The sequence below is a fragment of the Dipodomys spectabilis genome, unplaced genomic scaffold, assembly GCF_019054845.1.
Source record: "Dipodomys spectabilis isolate Male_0828 unplaced genomic scaffold, ASM1905484v1 ptg000089l, whole genome shotgun sequence".
NCBI classification, from domain to species: domain Eukaryota; kingdom Metazoa; phylum Chordata; class Mammalia; order Rodentia; family Heteromyidae; genus Dipodomys; species Dipodomys spectabilis.
In genome coordinates this window covers 6,804,397-6,821,302 of record NW_024870766.1, presented here as the reverse complement: position 1 = coordinate 6,821,302, position 16,906 = coordinate 6,804,397, and the positions used below count along the sequence as shown (strand labels likewise).

At 36.0% G+C, this 16,906-nt stretch overlaps 1 protein-coding gene across 1 annotated transcript in view; it reads left to right on the top strand.

Moving 5' to 3' along the window:
- Positions 1-16,906, top strand: part of Adam22 (ADAM metallopeptidase domain 22) — a 184,939-nt gene that overhangs the window by 89,906 nt on the left and 78,127 nt on the right. The window contains exon 4 of the mRNA XM_042684676.1: positions 2,780-2,846. Within this exon, the coding sequence (XP_042540610.1) occupies positions 2,780-2,846 (67 nt within the window). The remainder of the gene's footprint in view (positions 1-2,779; positions 2,847-16,906) is intronic.

Here is a 16,906-nt window from a genome sequence, read left to right as displayed (position 1 = left end):
TTGCTCTCTTGGCTTCAAACTGAGATTTGAGCAAGCTCCATAGATGGTAAGTATCCTGAACTACTTATACTCACTTTTGCCTTATTTGAAAGACACAAGAAAAATAAGCCTGGTCACTAGCTATAGCTTGCCAATTAGCCTCACACACCCACTCATGTGTTCTATGTGTGCTTCTTGGACAAAGAACACATAGAGCAGGAATAAATTATCAGCAGTTGTTCCAACCAGTGTGCCTTTAGCAACATTTGGAGACATTTTTAATTGTCATGATTCGTGTGTGTAGGAGATATAATGGCATCTAGTGGGTAGAAGTCAGAGATAGTGCAATAAATGTGCTCATTTGTGAAAGATAGCCTCCCAAGAGAAAGAATTCTGCTGGCCTAAAATGTCAATAGGCAGTGTTGGGTAGCACCAGTGTGTGATAGAATATTAATTGCTGATCTATATTTAGATGTCATGGATATATAATAAATTGCTTATCTATGTTTAGATGCCATGGATACTTAATGGTTTCAATATATTTAGTATATCATAAACATTTAATAAGTTATCTCTTAATTATCAAGTCTTTCTATCAATGAACAATAGCATATATATGACATTCTTACTTAAAAAGTTAGAATATCTGGTGAATTCTGCCCACATCTAACATGATACCGCTTACTAATTACTTACCTATACTTAAAATGTCTCAGAGTGTTTGCCTATATTTTACATGGATACAAACCTCCAATTTACTCATGTAGCAGAACTGAATATTCACTACACGTCTACATTATACTTGTTCTGGAAGAACAACTATTAACACATTTTAAAGTAATTCCATCTTTAAGCCTCCTCTAAACAACACTTGTAAATTTTAAATGTCCATATAATTTTAACTATTCTTTTTAATCCCACATGTGTGAAAAAATCCCCATTTAATGGAATTCCTCAAGACACAACTTCCATTGTCTTTAATTTTTTTTCTTCTTTTTGGCGGTTGTGGTGTTGTGCCCAGATAGGGACCCCCAAAGACCACCAAGGAACCGATTCCGATGCAAGCACACGAGAGTCGTTTATTGCAACCGTCACCAATGCAGCAGGTCAGAGTTGAGAGCCCCAACTTAAGGGGTGACAGCGTTTTTTTTTTTTTTTTTTATCACAAGTAAAGCAGGGAGGAGGGGATTTCCAACTTAACAGTTACATGATTGGCTAACAATTGAGTAGCTAAGGGTTACTAAGTTTTGTCACATTCTTATTGGTTAGTACAATTGGTTTTTCTTTACCAATGTTAGCAGACATTTAGTCAGCGTTTTGTAACAGTCTTGTAACAGTCTCAGATAGGGAAGCAAGCTGAACCACAAAAAAATATGTTGCAATGCAACACTTGGGGTCTCAGGGGAGACTTTCCACCTTTTGGCTCATTGGCTGTTGCTAGGGGAACTTATAGGGTAGGGTGCAAGTGGGACGTCTGTGGTCATTCTGGGGACCTAAGCTCATATGCTGGAAATAGGCCTTGTCTCAAATTGGAGTTTTTATGCACAAAATGGTGATTGTGTTGCTAAGGATCTACAGTGGGGCTTGAACTCTGGGCCTGGGCTCTGTTCCTCAGCTCTTCTGCTTAAGGTTAGCACTCTACCACTTGAGCCACAGTGCCACTTCTGGTTTTCTGAGTGGTTTACTGGAGATAAGAGTCTCAAGGACTTTTGTGCCCAGGCTGGCTTTGAACCAAGATCCTTAAATCTCAGCCTCCTGAGTAGCTACGATTACAGGTGTGAGCCACCAGCACCTGGCTTAAGTCTTCAGTTTTTTTAAGCATTAAATTATGAACAAAATTTCATTAACAAGGTATAAATAAACTATACATTGCTAATGCTATTCTATTTATAGGATTATTTTTAAGTGTTGAGATTACCTTCTTTTTCATTTAACTTCCCCCCTTTGAAAAAATTTGTTAAGGAAAGTAGTGTTTTGTTAGATAAAGACATATTTGTAATATACTATGTGTTTTTTTGTTTCTTTGGTATGTTCTTCCCACACGGTATAACCCCTGTTTTCACTGTATTTGATTCTGGTGCCCTGCATCTTGTATATACATTTTTCTAGTTTGAGGAGGGGAAAGGAAATAACAAAATGCTTAAATAAGGATCCAGGTTGACCCATTGTAACAATGAGATGTACATGACACTATGTTGAAACTGAACTTTACAACTTCCATGGGGAGGGAGTGACGAGGGGGGGAGGGAAGGGAGGAATTGGGGAGGTGGGAGGGAAGGGATAGTAGGGGAAAAACAAAGGAGGAGGTAATAATGCTTGTTAGGAAATGTACTCATTACCTTACTCATGTAAGTGTAACCCCTCTGTACAGTATTTTTACAATTAAAAAGCATTAAAAGAACACATAATGAGATGGTAAATGTTTTGGTAAAAAGTAAAATAAAAATGAAAATAACATGTCTTGAAAATAATAGTATGTTAATAGTATTTTCTTAGCACTGATAGCCGAATTGGCAGAATCAACTGTGTTAAGACTCAGAATAGCAGGTGGTATGTTGTCAATTCAATACCTCATCTTTTAAGGGATATGGCACTTGATTTTACAATCAGGGCTAAAGAATTATTAAATCACATATGTATAAACTTGATCTCAATTTTCAAATGTTTTTCATCTTCAGTATATTATTATTATTAATTACTTTGCAGAGCCAAGTGTCTAGCTTGGCCTAGAGCATCCTAAACAGGTAGGTACTTTCCCATTGAACATCTCTTTAACCATCATTTCTTTTCATTGTTGCAGTGATTTGCTGTCCTCTGATTACATAGAGAGACACATTGAACATGGAGGCAAGACTGTGGAAATCAAAGTAAGTTTTAAAAAGAAATTTAAAAGTCTAACATATTAAGATATTTCTTTGTTGCTTTGTATGTCCCTCCCCCACGGTATAACCCCTGTTTTCACTGTATTTGATGTTGGTATAATTTGTGGAGGGGAAGGGAAAAAACAAATTGTTTAAATAGGGATACAGGTGGACCCATTACACCTATTCCACCCAATTACAAGATGTTATGTTGAAAATGAACTTTACAACTTTGGCGCAGGGGTAGGAGGATGGGAAGGGATGGGAAGGGGAAACAAAGGAGGAGGCAACAATGCTTGATAAGAAATGCACTCATTGCCTTGCCCATGTAATTGTAACCCCTCTGTACAGTATTTTCACAATAAAAAAAAGAAATTTTGGGGCTGGGAAGGTGGCTCAGTGGTAGAGTGCTTGCCCTGCATGCCTGAGGCCCTAGGTTCGATTCCTCAGCACCACATAAGCAAAAAGAAAAAAGCCAGAAGTGGTGCTGTGGCTCAAGTGGTAGAGTGCCAGCCTTGAGCTGAAGAGCTGAGGGACAGCGCCCAGGCCCAGAGTTCAGGCCCCATGACTGGACCCAAAAAAAAAAAGAAAAGAAAAGAAAAGAAATTTAAAATTTTTGAAAATCTTTTAAATACTGCTGATCATGATACTAATTTTCATTGATACTTATAATGCACAGATTAGAGGTTCTTTAATTATTCTATAATTTAACAAGGAAGATGATCACTCACTTTTTTTAAAAAAACCTTCATTATTAATTACTAGGAAAAAAATTAATCAAGTAGTACAGGAATTACTGGACTTGTGTTTTATAGGATTTATATAACTGAAAGGATCTCTTCTTTAGAGTATCACCTCCATTTTTTTCCCCGTTCATTTAAAACTCTCACTCCAAATTCCTCCCTGGGGTCCCTCCTCCTCCCTATCCCCAGCCCCCAGGAGCCACATTGGAATGACTGAATCTCACCTACCAATCTAAAGTCAGTAACTCATTTTTTTTTTCTGCTAGGCCCTCCAGTCTGCTCCCTGTGCTTGGTTCTTCAGGATAGTTCCTTTTATTTACAATTGGATACATTTCTCTTAAGATTTTCTTTTTTACTATTCATTATGAGTTAGGTGAGGTGACTTATCTTTTCATCTTTCCTTTAGCTTCTGTATTAGTTTGCTGTGGCAGCAATAGACAAGAGGAAAACATTCTCTCACACTTCTGGAGACTGAATCCTGAGATTCAGGTGTCTATAGGACTGCTATCTTGTGAGGTCTCTCTGTCTATGCTTTTCTCCTGGGTCCCAGCTTGCCTTCCCACTGTACGTATTTCTACCTTAGTTTTCTCTTCTTAGAACACAGTCAGATTGTATTGGGCCCACCCCAATGACCTTGTTTTGCTATTATTACCTCTTGAAAGATCATGTCTTCAAATGAGGGATAAGACTTCAACATGTGAATTTTAAGAGAACACAGCATCTAATGCCTTTCTTTTATTGGCTTGTTTTTAATTAATTAATTATGTTGTGGGGCCTGAACTCTGGGCCTGGTTGCTGTCCCTCAGCTCTTCAGCTCAAGGCTAGTGTTCTACCACTGGAGCCACAGTGCCACTTCTGGCTTTTTCTGCTTCTGCGGTGCTGAGGAATCGAACCCAGGGCCTTACGTCTGCAAGGCAAGCACTCTACCACTGAGATACCTTCCCAGCCTCAGGCTTGTTTTTAGTTGATGGTTTTCTTGGAACAGAGGTAAATGAAGCTATGCATGAATACAAAGCTAAACTCTGTAAGAATATTTTTTGTGTCTGTTTGCTATCACAAACATGGTCATATATACATGCCTTGAAGAGAGGCAAATTATTATCAAAATCATTATGTTATATTTAAACCAGTAGTTAGAAACCAATCCATTAAATGGATCTGCTTGTTTTTAGAGATTGTTTTTTCTTCCTTTTTTCCTTGTTGACACAGGCCTTTTTATGTAACCTTGAACTCATCATCCTGTACCTTAGCCTGTGGAGTGCTGGGACTAAAGGTACACGCCACCATACCCAGATATCATAGAATTTTAATTTGTGAAAAATCAACATTTAAATTATGAAATATAACCTGAACACAAAAGTGCACATAAAACAATGGATGAGTTGATGAACTACTAACACATTACCACCTCCTGGTTCAAGCCATAGAGCCTTTGTGACTATGTCCTAAGCCTGGCCTCTTCTTGTTATACTGGAAAACATGGTCCCAACTTTTATGGGAACATTTCTGTACTGATGTCTATAGTTTAATCCCATAGATGTATCACTACAGTTTAAGTTTGCCCTCGCATACATGAGGCCCTGGGTTCGATTCCTCAGCACCACATATGCAGAAAAAACCAGAAGTGGTGCTGTGGCTCAAGTGGTAGGGTGCTAGCCTTGAGCTGAAGAGCTGAGGGACAGTGCCCAGGCCCAGAGTTCAGCCCCCACAACCGACAAAAAAATAAAAAATAAAAATAAAATAAAATAAACTTTAAATTTTATCTTTCTATTTGTTCCTCCTTGCAGTTATATGATGAGGAAACCAGATTGTTTATCCTTATCAGTTTCTCAGTGTGGAGTATACCTAAGGTATACTCAAGTATATCTTAGCGATTACTACTTAACATAACATTTTATATTATCTGCAGGGTCTTTTATGCATTAATAAAGGCAGACGTTTTTTGTGTAAATTTTATCAAGGATTTATCTCGAACAAAGTAGTGAGAAATAGAAAGAAAAGAGAAATATTTCCTGCTTCTCACTCAGGAAATAGGATTAAAAGATCGCCATGGAACTTTTATCCTGATCATTTAGTTAGGCATAGCCCTGATTTTAAAGTTCTACTAATTATTTTAAAACATTTGTCCCCTCCCAGTGGTTATAAAGTTTATGCAGAAAACTTACCTGCTTTTTGCTCCTTTAATAAGATATATATTAATTTCAAATTTCACTTGCAGTGTAATTGATCACTTGAAAACTAAGTTCTAGGGCCTGGCATGTCTACAGTTCCAACAGAGTTAGAAATGGGATGATCATGATTGCAGGCCAGCCTGTGCAAAAGAGTTAGGAATACTTTCTCAACAACTGAACTTCCTTAATCCCCGCTAGGCAGAACCTGTTTTAGGTTCAAGGCTGGCACTAAGCAAAAAGGACGAGCCCTACCTGAAAATTAACCAAAGCAAAAAGAGCTCAGGGCATGGCTCTAGCGGAAGAATGCTTTCCAAGAAAGCAGGAGTCCCTGAATCCAAACCTTAGCACAATGAAAGGAAGGAGGGAAGAGAGAGGGAAGAAAAGAAATAATGAAAGGAAGGAAAGGAAGGAAAGAAGGAAGGAAGGGAAGAAGGAAGAGAAGGAGGGAGGGAGAGAGATAAAGATATTGAGAAAGCAAGAGAAAGAAAATACAGGAAAGAAAGAAGAAAAGAAAAGAAAGAAGAAAGAAAGGCAAACAAACAAAAGGAGAGAGAAAGAAGATTAAGTTTAAAAATTTATCCCTCTCTTTAGGGAGAACTTTGAAGAATTTTAAGTAAAATCTCAACTAATCAAAATGCCTTGGAACGTTATTTTTATTTGGTGCTAGAGAACTATGGCTTTATATTTGAAAACAAAAGAAACTTGAATTTAAAAATAGTGGCAACAGAGTCTAAACTACACAGTTTGCTGTTTTATAGTTAGCTTGTCCTAGAACTCAAAAATGGTCAGTACTATTCTGGTTAGTTGAAACCTCAATTTATGTAGGCTCAGTCTTATAATTCTAATAGTGATAACATCTAACATGTTTTGCTAAATGCTGTAGTGATGTAATGGGCACACAAAATCATATGTATTGCATTGTCTGATTATGAACAGAACTGTTATCTTACTTTGTAGACACCGAAGCACTTGGCTTGTGGACTGTAAGATGGGATAATTGAACAATTATTTGAATCTAGGTTATCCAACTCTAGATCCACCACTTACACCATATATTCATATATTCCATATTACCTAAAATAGAATATCCATACAAGTATATCTATAAGTCAGATATATTTTGTCCTTTTTATATAAAAATCAAATTCATTTTCGAGGTTTCTAACAATTACTGGTACCTTATAGTCATTAATTGTTAAGCTGAATTAGTGGCTTAAATATTCTTTAGCCATTTCTCTCAAACTTTGTTACACATTTGTATAGTTTTGTGATGTCATAGTATTTGAGTAGTTTTATGATGAAAAAAAAAAAATGAGAAAGACGTCTGTCCAAAGCTTGTCTTATTTTTTCCTTGAATGAACATCTAAGGAAAGAACTCCTGACAACATGTTTTGAAACATAATTCTTTTTATATACAAGGCACATGATGTTGGAGGAAGCAGATTCCCTTGGGGTCAAAAAGTGAAAATTAGCCTGCTAGGGTGGAGCAGGCTAATCACCTCAGCCTTCAGGAGACAGAGGGGTAGGGGTACCTTGAGTTTAAGGCTAGTCTGGGCTATGGTATGAGATCCTGTCTCAAAACGCAAACAACAGGGGAAAAAAACCCAAACAACAGCAACAAAAAAGTAGAAATAGATACTACTGTAGAGATATTATGTGCTTTTTCACCAATTGATGGTATTTTTTGTTAAAGTTTTTGATCTTTTATGGTAATCGGTAGCCAGTATTGATAATATACTATTTATGAGCATTCCATCTTATCTTCAGATTAGGATCCTAAACCTGTAGGTTGAGTATGTGAGCAGACACTCACTATTTAATACTGGTATTGGGCTGGCATTTGCTAGTTATTACTCATGGAATTGGGTACATTTGATTCTCATTGTCTCAAAGTCTTAATGATGCTTATGGTGCAGTAGAAAGATGGATCTGAATACAAAGCATGTGGAACAAGGTTGAAGTCTGGAGGTAGGTAAAGATATTGAAGAATGCTGGGTACTGAAGAAAGTGTCTACTGAAAGATGAGAGAGGTTATTGTGAATCCAGGAAACTTTATTCCGATTAAATGTATTAAAATTTCTATTGAAAATAGCTTTGAGGCAAAACTGAAAAGACCACTATCATTTCTTGAAACAGTAAAAGAGAAATCGGTTTACACTCTAGGAGAAAGTCAGTTTTTCTACAGAACAGCTTTGCCTGCTGTTCCTATCCATCTTCCCTTCCTTGGGTTGGAGCTCTACACAAGACTTGTAACCTGGCACAAATACCCTCTTTCTTTGGACACCTGTGCTACTTGCAGAGTCTCCAAATGCCTTTGCACTTACTTTTTTAAAGTCAGATTTCCAGCTCATTAAGAAGAGATCCTCTTTTATATTCTGACTTAATCATTTTATATTCCTCAATGAACGTACTAAGAACAGGAAAAATTATACTCTGAGGACAGCTGTAAGAAATCACTTAGAAAAATTTAAATATGGTGGCTTTGAGGACAACAGATATTTCTAGAATTTCATCGTTTCCTTGAGCCTGAACAACATCAATAAAAATTACTTGTATTTAAGATTTCTTTAGTCTGAGTTGCTAGATTTTGCTACAAGGAGAGTAATATCTAACATTATAATAATTCAAAAGTTACACAGTGTGTTAGCATACTTTTCACCTTTTTTTTATTGGTAGAAAAACACCACTAATTATTTTGTGGTGTTATATAATATTGTAGATACCTTTCTTGAGCTAAAAAATGTTCTCAATTTTCATTAATACCAGAATTTATTTTATCTAACATGTAAATTGTTATTTAGTAACCTCATTCTGCTTTTTCTACTTCTTTGTAAAAATGACAGAAGCCTAATTTAAGATTCAAAGTGATTTTTTCTCAAATTTGATTACATATTAGCAAGGAACACTTGAATTATTTCAATTTTGGTCCCAGGCAAGAAAAAAAATACTTATTACACATTCAGAGCATCTCATATATTTTTCTTGGAGCCAAAAAGATGTACACAGGGGTTAATCTGCTTTTGCTTATCCTGGGTATTGAGTTTCCTTATTGATTTTCAAAAGTGCATTACCATACAGAATCTTTGTTCTTTCTATAAAACAAGAACAGTAGGCGATTAAGAAGAAAAGGAAAACCAGGCTTTGATGTGCAGGAAATTTTGCTGCATGCATTAGTACAGTGCCCTCTATACCATTCTCTGGTAGAGATGTGTTTTTATTTTTCAAGTGGATTCTTAGTTTATCTTGTTGTTTTGGAGGCTGTCTGTGAGGGGCAATGCAAGAAATAGCCACAGTTGCCAAGTGATCTATAAAAAGGATTTTTCTATATTATGTTGTTTGTTTCTTTTTTCTTTGAAGAGCAACTCAGCAGCAGCATTTAAATTCCTAGGTATCTTTCTCATCTGCATCACTGTCTTATATTGAAGAAACATTATTTATGTCTTAAATTATGTTCACTTGGATAGACATTTGGATAATACTTACTTACCTGGACCATCACTAAATCAACATACCCTGGAAAGTTGATTTTAAGAAGGATTTATGTCAGCACATCTTCTCCATACATAAACAGTTAGTTATTAGCTATAATTATACCTGTTCTAAATTCTTAATATTATTCTTGTAATTTATTTACTTACTATGAGGCATAGTCTTACTATGAAGTCCAGTCTGGCCTCAAACACTTGATCATCTTGTCTTAGCCTTTTGAATGCTGGGATTACAGGTATGCACCTTGATGCCCAGCTTAAATTTTATTATATTTTAATGATTTTGTTAGCATTTGGCTACTGACATGATATTATTTTTTTAACTTCATATACAAAATATTTTGTAAGAATGACAACTATACTTTCAAAATGCAAAACAGATTTCATCTTATGGTAATATGATGAATTATTGAACTGAATTTCAGGGATGATAGTGGGATTTAGTTCCAGGATCTTGTTATTTAGAGATCACTCCCTAATTACAAATAAGACCAGCACAGGAAACCTAGTCCTTTGGGTGTTGTGGGTTTGACCTGCTGCTCATTTAAAAAATACTTTAACTTTAAAATTGAATCAGGAGGAAAACTCAGTTTTCTCTGTTACTTCAAAATTTATAATATTTTCACAAAGGTATTTTAAGTCCAGAACAAAAGTGTAGCTGTGAAAAAAAAAACCATTTTTGATGGCCAAGGTATGAGGATCCTAGGGAGCTAATTTCATTGGTTCATATTTACTAGTTTAATACTAGTTACTTGGAAGATTTAGCCTCTTTGCTTACAAATACAAACTTATTGTGCTTCCTTAATATGGCTACTTGTAGCTTATTCTCTCCATTTAATGGCATTAAAAAATAGAATGACTTTCTGTGTTCCCATTTTACATTATTTTCTGTCTTTCTGCTTCTGTATTTCTCTCTCTCTCGCTCTCTCTCTCTCTCTGTTTCTTTTTCTCTTTTTTTCATGCTCTCTTTTTGCCAGTTCTGGGACTTAAATTCAAAGCTTAGGTGCTATCCCTGAACTTTTTTGGCTCAAGGCTAATACTCTACCACTTGAGCCACAGATCTACTTCTAAGTTTTCTGGTGGTTAATTGGAGATAAGAATCTCATGAGAGTTCCTGCTCAGTCTAGCTTCAAACTGTGATCCTCAGACCTCAGCCTAGGATTACATGTATGAACCACCAGCACTCAGGTAAAACTTTGTATTTTTACAAATTAATAATTATTACATTCTCAAAATATTTATCTACCACAAAGGATGGAGAGAAAAGTATCAGTAATTGTTGGAGTAATAACAAACACAGGCATGGCATTTACAATGTGATTGGCATTAGTGAATATGTTCCACATTTGTTCTGGAATCCCTCAGTACACTTATATTACAGATGAGTAAATTGAGTCATGAAAATTGAACTAAGAATTTGAAGTCAGAAAGTCTGACATTAGGAATATGATTTTACCCATCCATACTCTAAAGACTCTATGGAAACAAGCATAATAGCAAAAGGATATTAGATTGCAAATATTTTAACGACACCATTTAGACAATTTGTGATTTGCAATTACATCTTCTTTTGCAATTGTTTATTTAGTAAGCCATTACTTGACTATGTAGTAATTTAGACTAGGTGAGTCTCAGTTTTTCCAGTATAATATTTCCATTATTCTAAAAGAAAACTAAATGTCTTCAAAGCATGTCCTATTTTCTTTTCAACCATTTTTTCATGGGATTATTTTTAGCTCTTCTTTGTTCTGTGTAGAAATTGGATTGTGTATTGTTCATTACTGGGGAGCATTGTGACTTCTAAACTATGGCGGTTTGAAATATATTGCTGTCTTACACATGACAAACACATGGCTCTTTTCTTATGCCTGTCTTAGGCCTATGGATCTACATCTGGAAAAAATGTGAGGTTTAATGGACAAGTGTCACCAAATCAAAACATATCATCCTCTTGCTGAGAGAACAGAAGAGACATAGTTGAATCTTGGCGGGGTGGGAGGGGGGAGGGGAGGAAACGCAGCACAAAAATTCAAGGCTTATAATATAAAATTAAGAAAAATGAGGAAACGAGTGACACTGATCAAGACTCATTGTATTTATAAGCTGCTTTGTTGAATGGAAATCCCTTTGTACAACTACTTAAAGAGAATAAAAATTTAAAAAGTAAAAATAAATACCTATTTCTTTCTTTTCTCTTCCCTTCTCCACTCCCCCCCCAGCCACTTCTCAACCCATCCTTCTTCCACACAGAACGAGAATAAAAGAACTACCTACATTTAATGAAAAAAAACGTGAGAAAATATTTGTTTCTCCCTCACATGTAGCTTTAGTTATTATAGGTGTATTACCTAACTACCTTTTGTCTGCCACCAGGCATCTGCATATTATCTCCTCCATGATGGTACATGCATTTTTCCCTGGCAGGCTCAGGCAGACATATGCTCCTCTACCCTACTGAAATCAGTGTGGTTTCAGGAAAGTCTCAGCTTTCATGATTCCATTCTCTTTGCATTTTAAAGAAACAAAATCTTTGGGGATTTACGTAAATGTTGCTTTCCTTTGGGACTGAAGTAAGGTTGCTCTAGGTCCATCATCATGTATAATGTATCAGCTGCCTTAATGGCATTGTAAAGATCGCACATAGGCTTAACCCTCTAGCCTGAAGGAAATATACTGGCCCATTACCAGTTGATACAGGTCAGGCAGGCATCCTAGTGCTGGGAGTAAGGAAAAATGAAAAGTGACAGCTGCTGTCAGCGTGAGTTCTGCTCCTAAGCCCTGTTTGTAAGCTGTTTGAGTAGAAAGGATTCTTAATTTCTCTTTGGTGTAAGATTTCTTTCCCCTCAATCAAGAATATAAAGAATTATTTCATCTGTTAATATGAAAAATGTTATCCACAGAGTTAAAAGACATTCCCAGGCATAAACTTAAAGGAAACATCAAAGTAGCACTAAGTAATGGAATTTCTATGTATAGAACTACTTGATTATATATAATAGAATGAGTTTTTATTTTAATCCTAATTATAAACCCAACCTTTTTATTTAAAATCATTGTGTATATTCTGGTGAAATTTCTTTTTTGAAATCAGTGCGAACTATTATGAGAGAAGTTGCGACTGAATGGGAAGTTGAACCGTGTTATTTTCAATACATTTTAGCTTGCTTGAAGTATACTCACAATCACAGCTTATCCTTTTGGTGATGTCCTAAACCATTTTTTTTTAATTAGGAAAAAAAAACAATTGCTTTCCAGGAATAGCTGGTTACTACAAAAATAAGAACAGATAGTAAAGATTAGCAATAAGTACCCTAATTATTGAATAGTGAGTATAGCAATTTGGGGGCTGCTAATTGATAAGGGCTCTGTTTAATGTTTTCTCCTGGCAAATCTTCTTTGTACCAATGAAGTAGAAAAACAAGTAGATGAAGGTAGTCTTGATTAGCCCCATAGGAAATTTCTAAACACTCAGCTTATGGTGTTTAAGTGTTAGAAAGCTGACAGTAGGGATTTAGGGAAGAATAAACAAGTCCAAATTCTTAAGCACCCTGAGTGCTTGCTTGGTGGTTGTGAATGGAATCAATAGGCATTCCGAATAGTAGTTAGAACTTTGGAAAGAGTAGTGCTCTCTTCTCAAAGCCATTAAATTGTTAAAAAGTTTAAATGTCTTGAATAGTATTATAGAAGTAATAGTAGACCTAATAGTCATTACTTTCTTTTTTTCTAAGTCTTGGGTAAAGCTGTAGTCGAAGCAGTAAAACAAAACAAAACAAACAAAAACAACAAAACCCCAGAGACTAAGAACACTGTTAGGGCTTGATAGGCCCAAACATAAGACCTGATGGATTTATTTATTTATTTACTTATTTTTGCCTTTTGTTTTTAATTTTTGAGACAAGGCCTCACTCTGTAACTTAGGCTAGACTGGAACTTACTACCTAGCTCAAGCAGGCTTGGAACTCAAAATTGTCTAGCCTCAGACTTCCAAATCCTGGGATCAGATTATGACTTTTCCAGTTCATATCTGTGGACCTTACACACTATGCTTATACTTTCTGTGCTTCATTTCTGCTTATGTTAAACAAATAAAACAGACAATTGCCTGAGCTTTGTATGTCACAAACACTCCATAAATATCAGTTCTGAAAACTGAATATATATGATATATGAAATCTGATATATATAGATATATATATATATATATATATATACACACACACACACACATATATTCATCGCATCTTTGGATGACAAGAACAAAATTACTAAAAACAGTTAAATAATAAGCGTAGGGCAGTAGCAGAAAAGAAGGGTTAATCTGATTAAAGTCCATGCTTTTAAACTGGTTCTGGGCTGATGTACCATCTGGAAGGAGTGAAAATGGCTGCTGACTGTAGTGTCCAGTTCCAGAGCCCAGAAAGTCATGTTCCAGGAACCAGAGAGAAGAGAGATGTAAGAAAATCTTTGTCTGTTAAAATGTCTCCACTTATCTTTCCTTCTTCAAAAAAAAAAGGAGGAGGAAGAAGAGGTAGAGGAGGAACAGGAGGAAGAAGGGGAGAAGAGGAAGAAGTGCATAGGAATATGATAAGGTGAAAGTGAACTTAAAAAAGAATAAGGTCAGCTGGGCACCAGTGGCTCATGCCTGTAATTCTAGCTACTCAGAAGGTTGAGATCTGAGGATTTCAGTTCAAAGCCAGCCCAGGCAGGACAGTCCATGAGACTATCTCCTATTAACTACAAAGAGCTGAAATTGGAGCTGTGGCTCTAAGTGATAGAGAGCTAGCCTTGATTACAAAAACTCAGGGACAATGCCCAGGCCCTGAATTCAAGCTCAGGACCAGCCCTCCTCCTCCCCCTTCAAAAAAAGTTCATAACAAATATGGAGAAAAAGCAATTTGCTTTTTTCTCTCACTTATTTTTTTGTACTAAGACACCTACAAAATCTTTATTCTGCCTATATTTTCAAATTGCTATTTGTTTTCTTTGGTGTATGTGTAACTATCATATGGCTAACTATATTTCTTCTTATTCATATTAAAAATCAATTATTGAATAAGATTTTAGGCAATATAAATCTCTTACATTAAAAAATCTATACAGAGTAACATTTAAATTTCATTATTTGTAAAAGGGTACAATGATGTAGTGGTTTCCTGGAAAGTTGTAATTTCATGAGTTTATAATTTTATAGTCACTGTATGTGGTTCACATTGATTTTCCATACTCCCAATTTAGAACTACATCTCAGAGAACCTGATAAGTACCCTCTCTGCATTATAGTAATTTGTTGCTGAGGAGCACTTTGTGGGAAACAAATTTTTTTTCAGTAGCCTGATAAGACATTTGCTTTAATAGTGGGGATGTAATGATAACCTGACAGATGAAAAAATAATTTCTCTTGAGTATCCTGTGTTAAAAAATAAGCAATTTTGGAATCTGTTTGACTTGATAATAGAATGGAAGGTTTGATTTGCCATATTATTTGTGTAAAAATAATCAGTATTTTTAAGAAGTTGTGGGAAAGTGGAATGTCTAGTTACAGCTGAGTAAGATGCAAGTTAATCCTAGTAGGTCAGTGAAAGAAGTCTCTAGGCTATACCTCCCAGGCACACTTCTTAGATGCAAAATCTTTGGATTATGAATATTAAAAACTATTTATCCACATTTAAAGAGATGCAAACTTATATTGAACAACATTCATACTCCCCTTGCTTGCAAATATGACCTTCCTTGGAAACAAAATCTTTTCAGATACCTAAAGGGAAGACAAGGTCATGTCAAATTGATGGGTGTCTTAGTATAATAACTGGTATCCTTTGAAGATGGAAATTTGGGTAGACAGACAGATACACAGAGCTCTCATGAAGACTCAGGCAGAGATCTGAGAGATGTACCTACAATACAAGCAATGCCAAGCTTGATGCTAATCACTAGAGGTTAAGAGAATTTGGTTTTCTCTTTAGCACTTTCAGAGGAAGCATGGCTTTGCCAACATTTTGATTTCAGACCTCTAATTTCCCAAAATATGAGAGATAAATTTCTGTTGTATTGAACCCACCCAATTTTTGGTAATTTGTTACATCAGTCCTAGGAAAATAATAAAGAAGAGATTTTACTATAAGCCATGTAGAAACAATCAGATGATTGCTAGAGGTGTACAAAATAGGAAGTACATCAATATCATCCCTTTTGGAAATCCATGGCATCTCAAAAAGATGTGAACAATTGCTCATATAGAGCACCTGTGAGCTGTAGCTCTGAGAAACACCATATGATAGTTTTCATATTTTGTTTTCCACAAATGATGTCACCCAGGGGAAATCAGTATAAGGGAAAACTCATGCAGAATAATAAAAATAGATTTTGAGCTTGCTGTTTCCCTAGTGGTTTCTTTTTCTTTTTTCCTTTTTTTTTTTTTAACTCACAAACTCATTAGAAAGTTATGGCCCAGGTATTTTGCAGTGTTCATCATCTTCTAATGACATTATCTCTTTTGTTATCACTTTTATTATAATCTGTAGCATTTTTGTCATGTACAAAATTTTGCTACACTGTCTTACCTATATTTTTTTTCTGATAGGATTCATGTATCTTTTCAATAAAACATGTTCCTTTTATCAGGTGCATTTTTGTTAGTTTTTAACATGTTTTACTTTTTATTTATAATTGCTGTAACTTCTAAGTGCTCATCAATGAATATTGAAACAATGCAGGCTTGGGATAGATCTCAGTGGTCATGTATGTGCTTAGAGCTTGAGCTTCTGCGTTCAATTTTCAGCACCAAAACAAGTAACATAATGCATAGATTCTGAATGTCTACTTGTCTTTATCTAAAAATACTGATGCCTATACCCTATCCCAAGAAATAATGATAGGATTGATTTGGAGAAATGGCCTGCCCATCAGGATTTTTTTTTATGCTAGTCAGGTAATTGTATTTATTCAGGGAATTAAAAAAATGAAGTTTTTGTTAAAAATGTAGATTTGGGAATCTTATGTAAGAGCTTTCTAAAGAAACTTTCTGTGCCAGACATTTAAAATTTGCATTATAACTCCTGCCCTGAATTATTCCATCTTTTCTTTGAGTCAGGGATTTGCTAACAAACCAAACTGGCCTCAAACTAGAGATCCTTTTGTCCCTGCCTCTTGAATGCTGGGATTAGCAGCATGTTCCACCACAGCTGACTTTTTTTTTGGGGGGGGGGGTCTGGTCCTGGGGCCTGAACCCTGGGCCTGGGCTCTGTCCCTCAGCTCTTCAGCTCAAGGCTAGCGCTCTACCACTTGAGCCACAGTGCCACTTCGGCTTTTTGCTTTTTGCTTATGTGGTGCTGAGGAATCGAACCCAGGGCCTCAGGCATGCAAGGCAAGCGCTCTACCACTGAGCCACCTTTCTAGCCCCATCCACATCTGACTTCTGAAATTGCTACTAGTATTTAAAGAATGAAATTCATAGCTCAGAAGACACTGTAGCTTCCCTCACTCAAGAAATGCTGCCTTACTGTACCCTCACCTCTACATGAAAGTTTACAGGGTACTTCAGTTTGGTATCTTGAAGGAACCCCCGCCTTCCCTGGTGATGCAGCTTGCCTGGATATTATGCCTATTTTACTGACAAGGAACTGAAGGTTCAAGAGTTTCTTCAAAAGAACATTTGGGGCTATAAA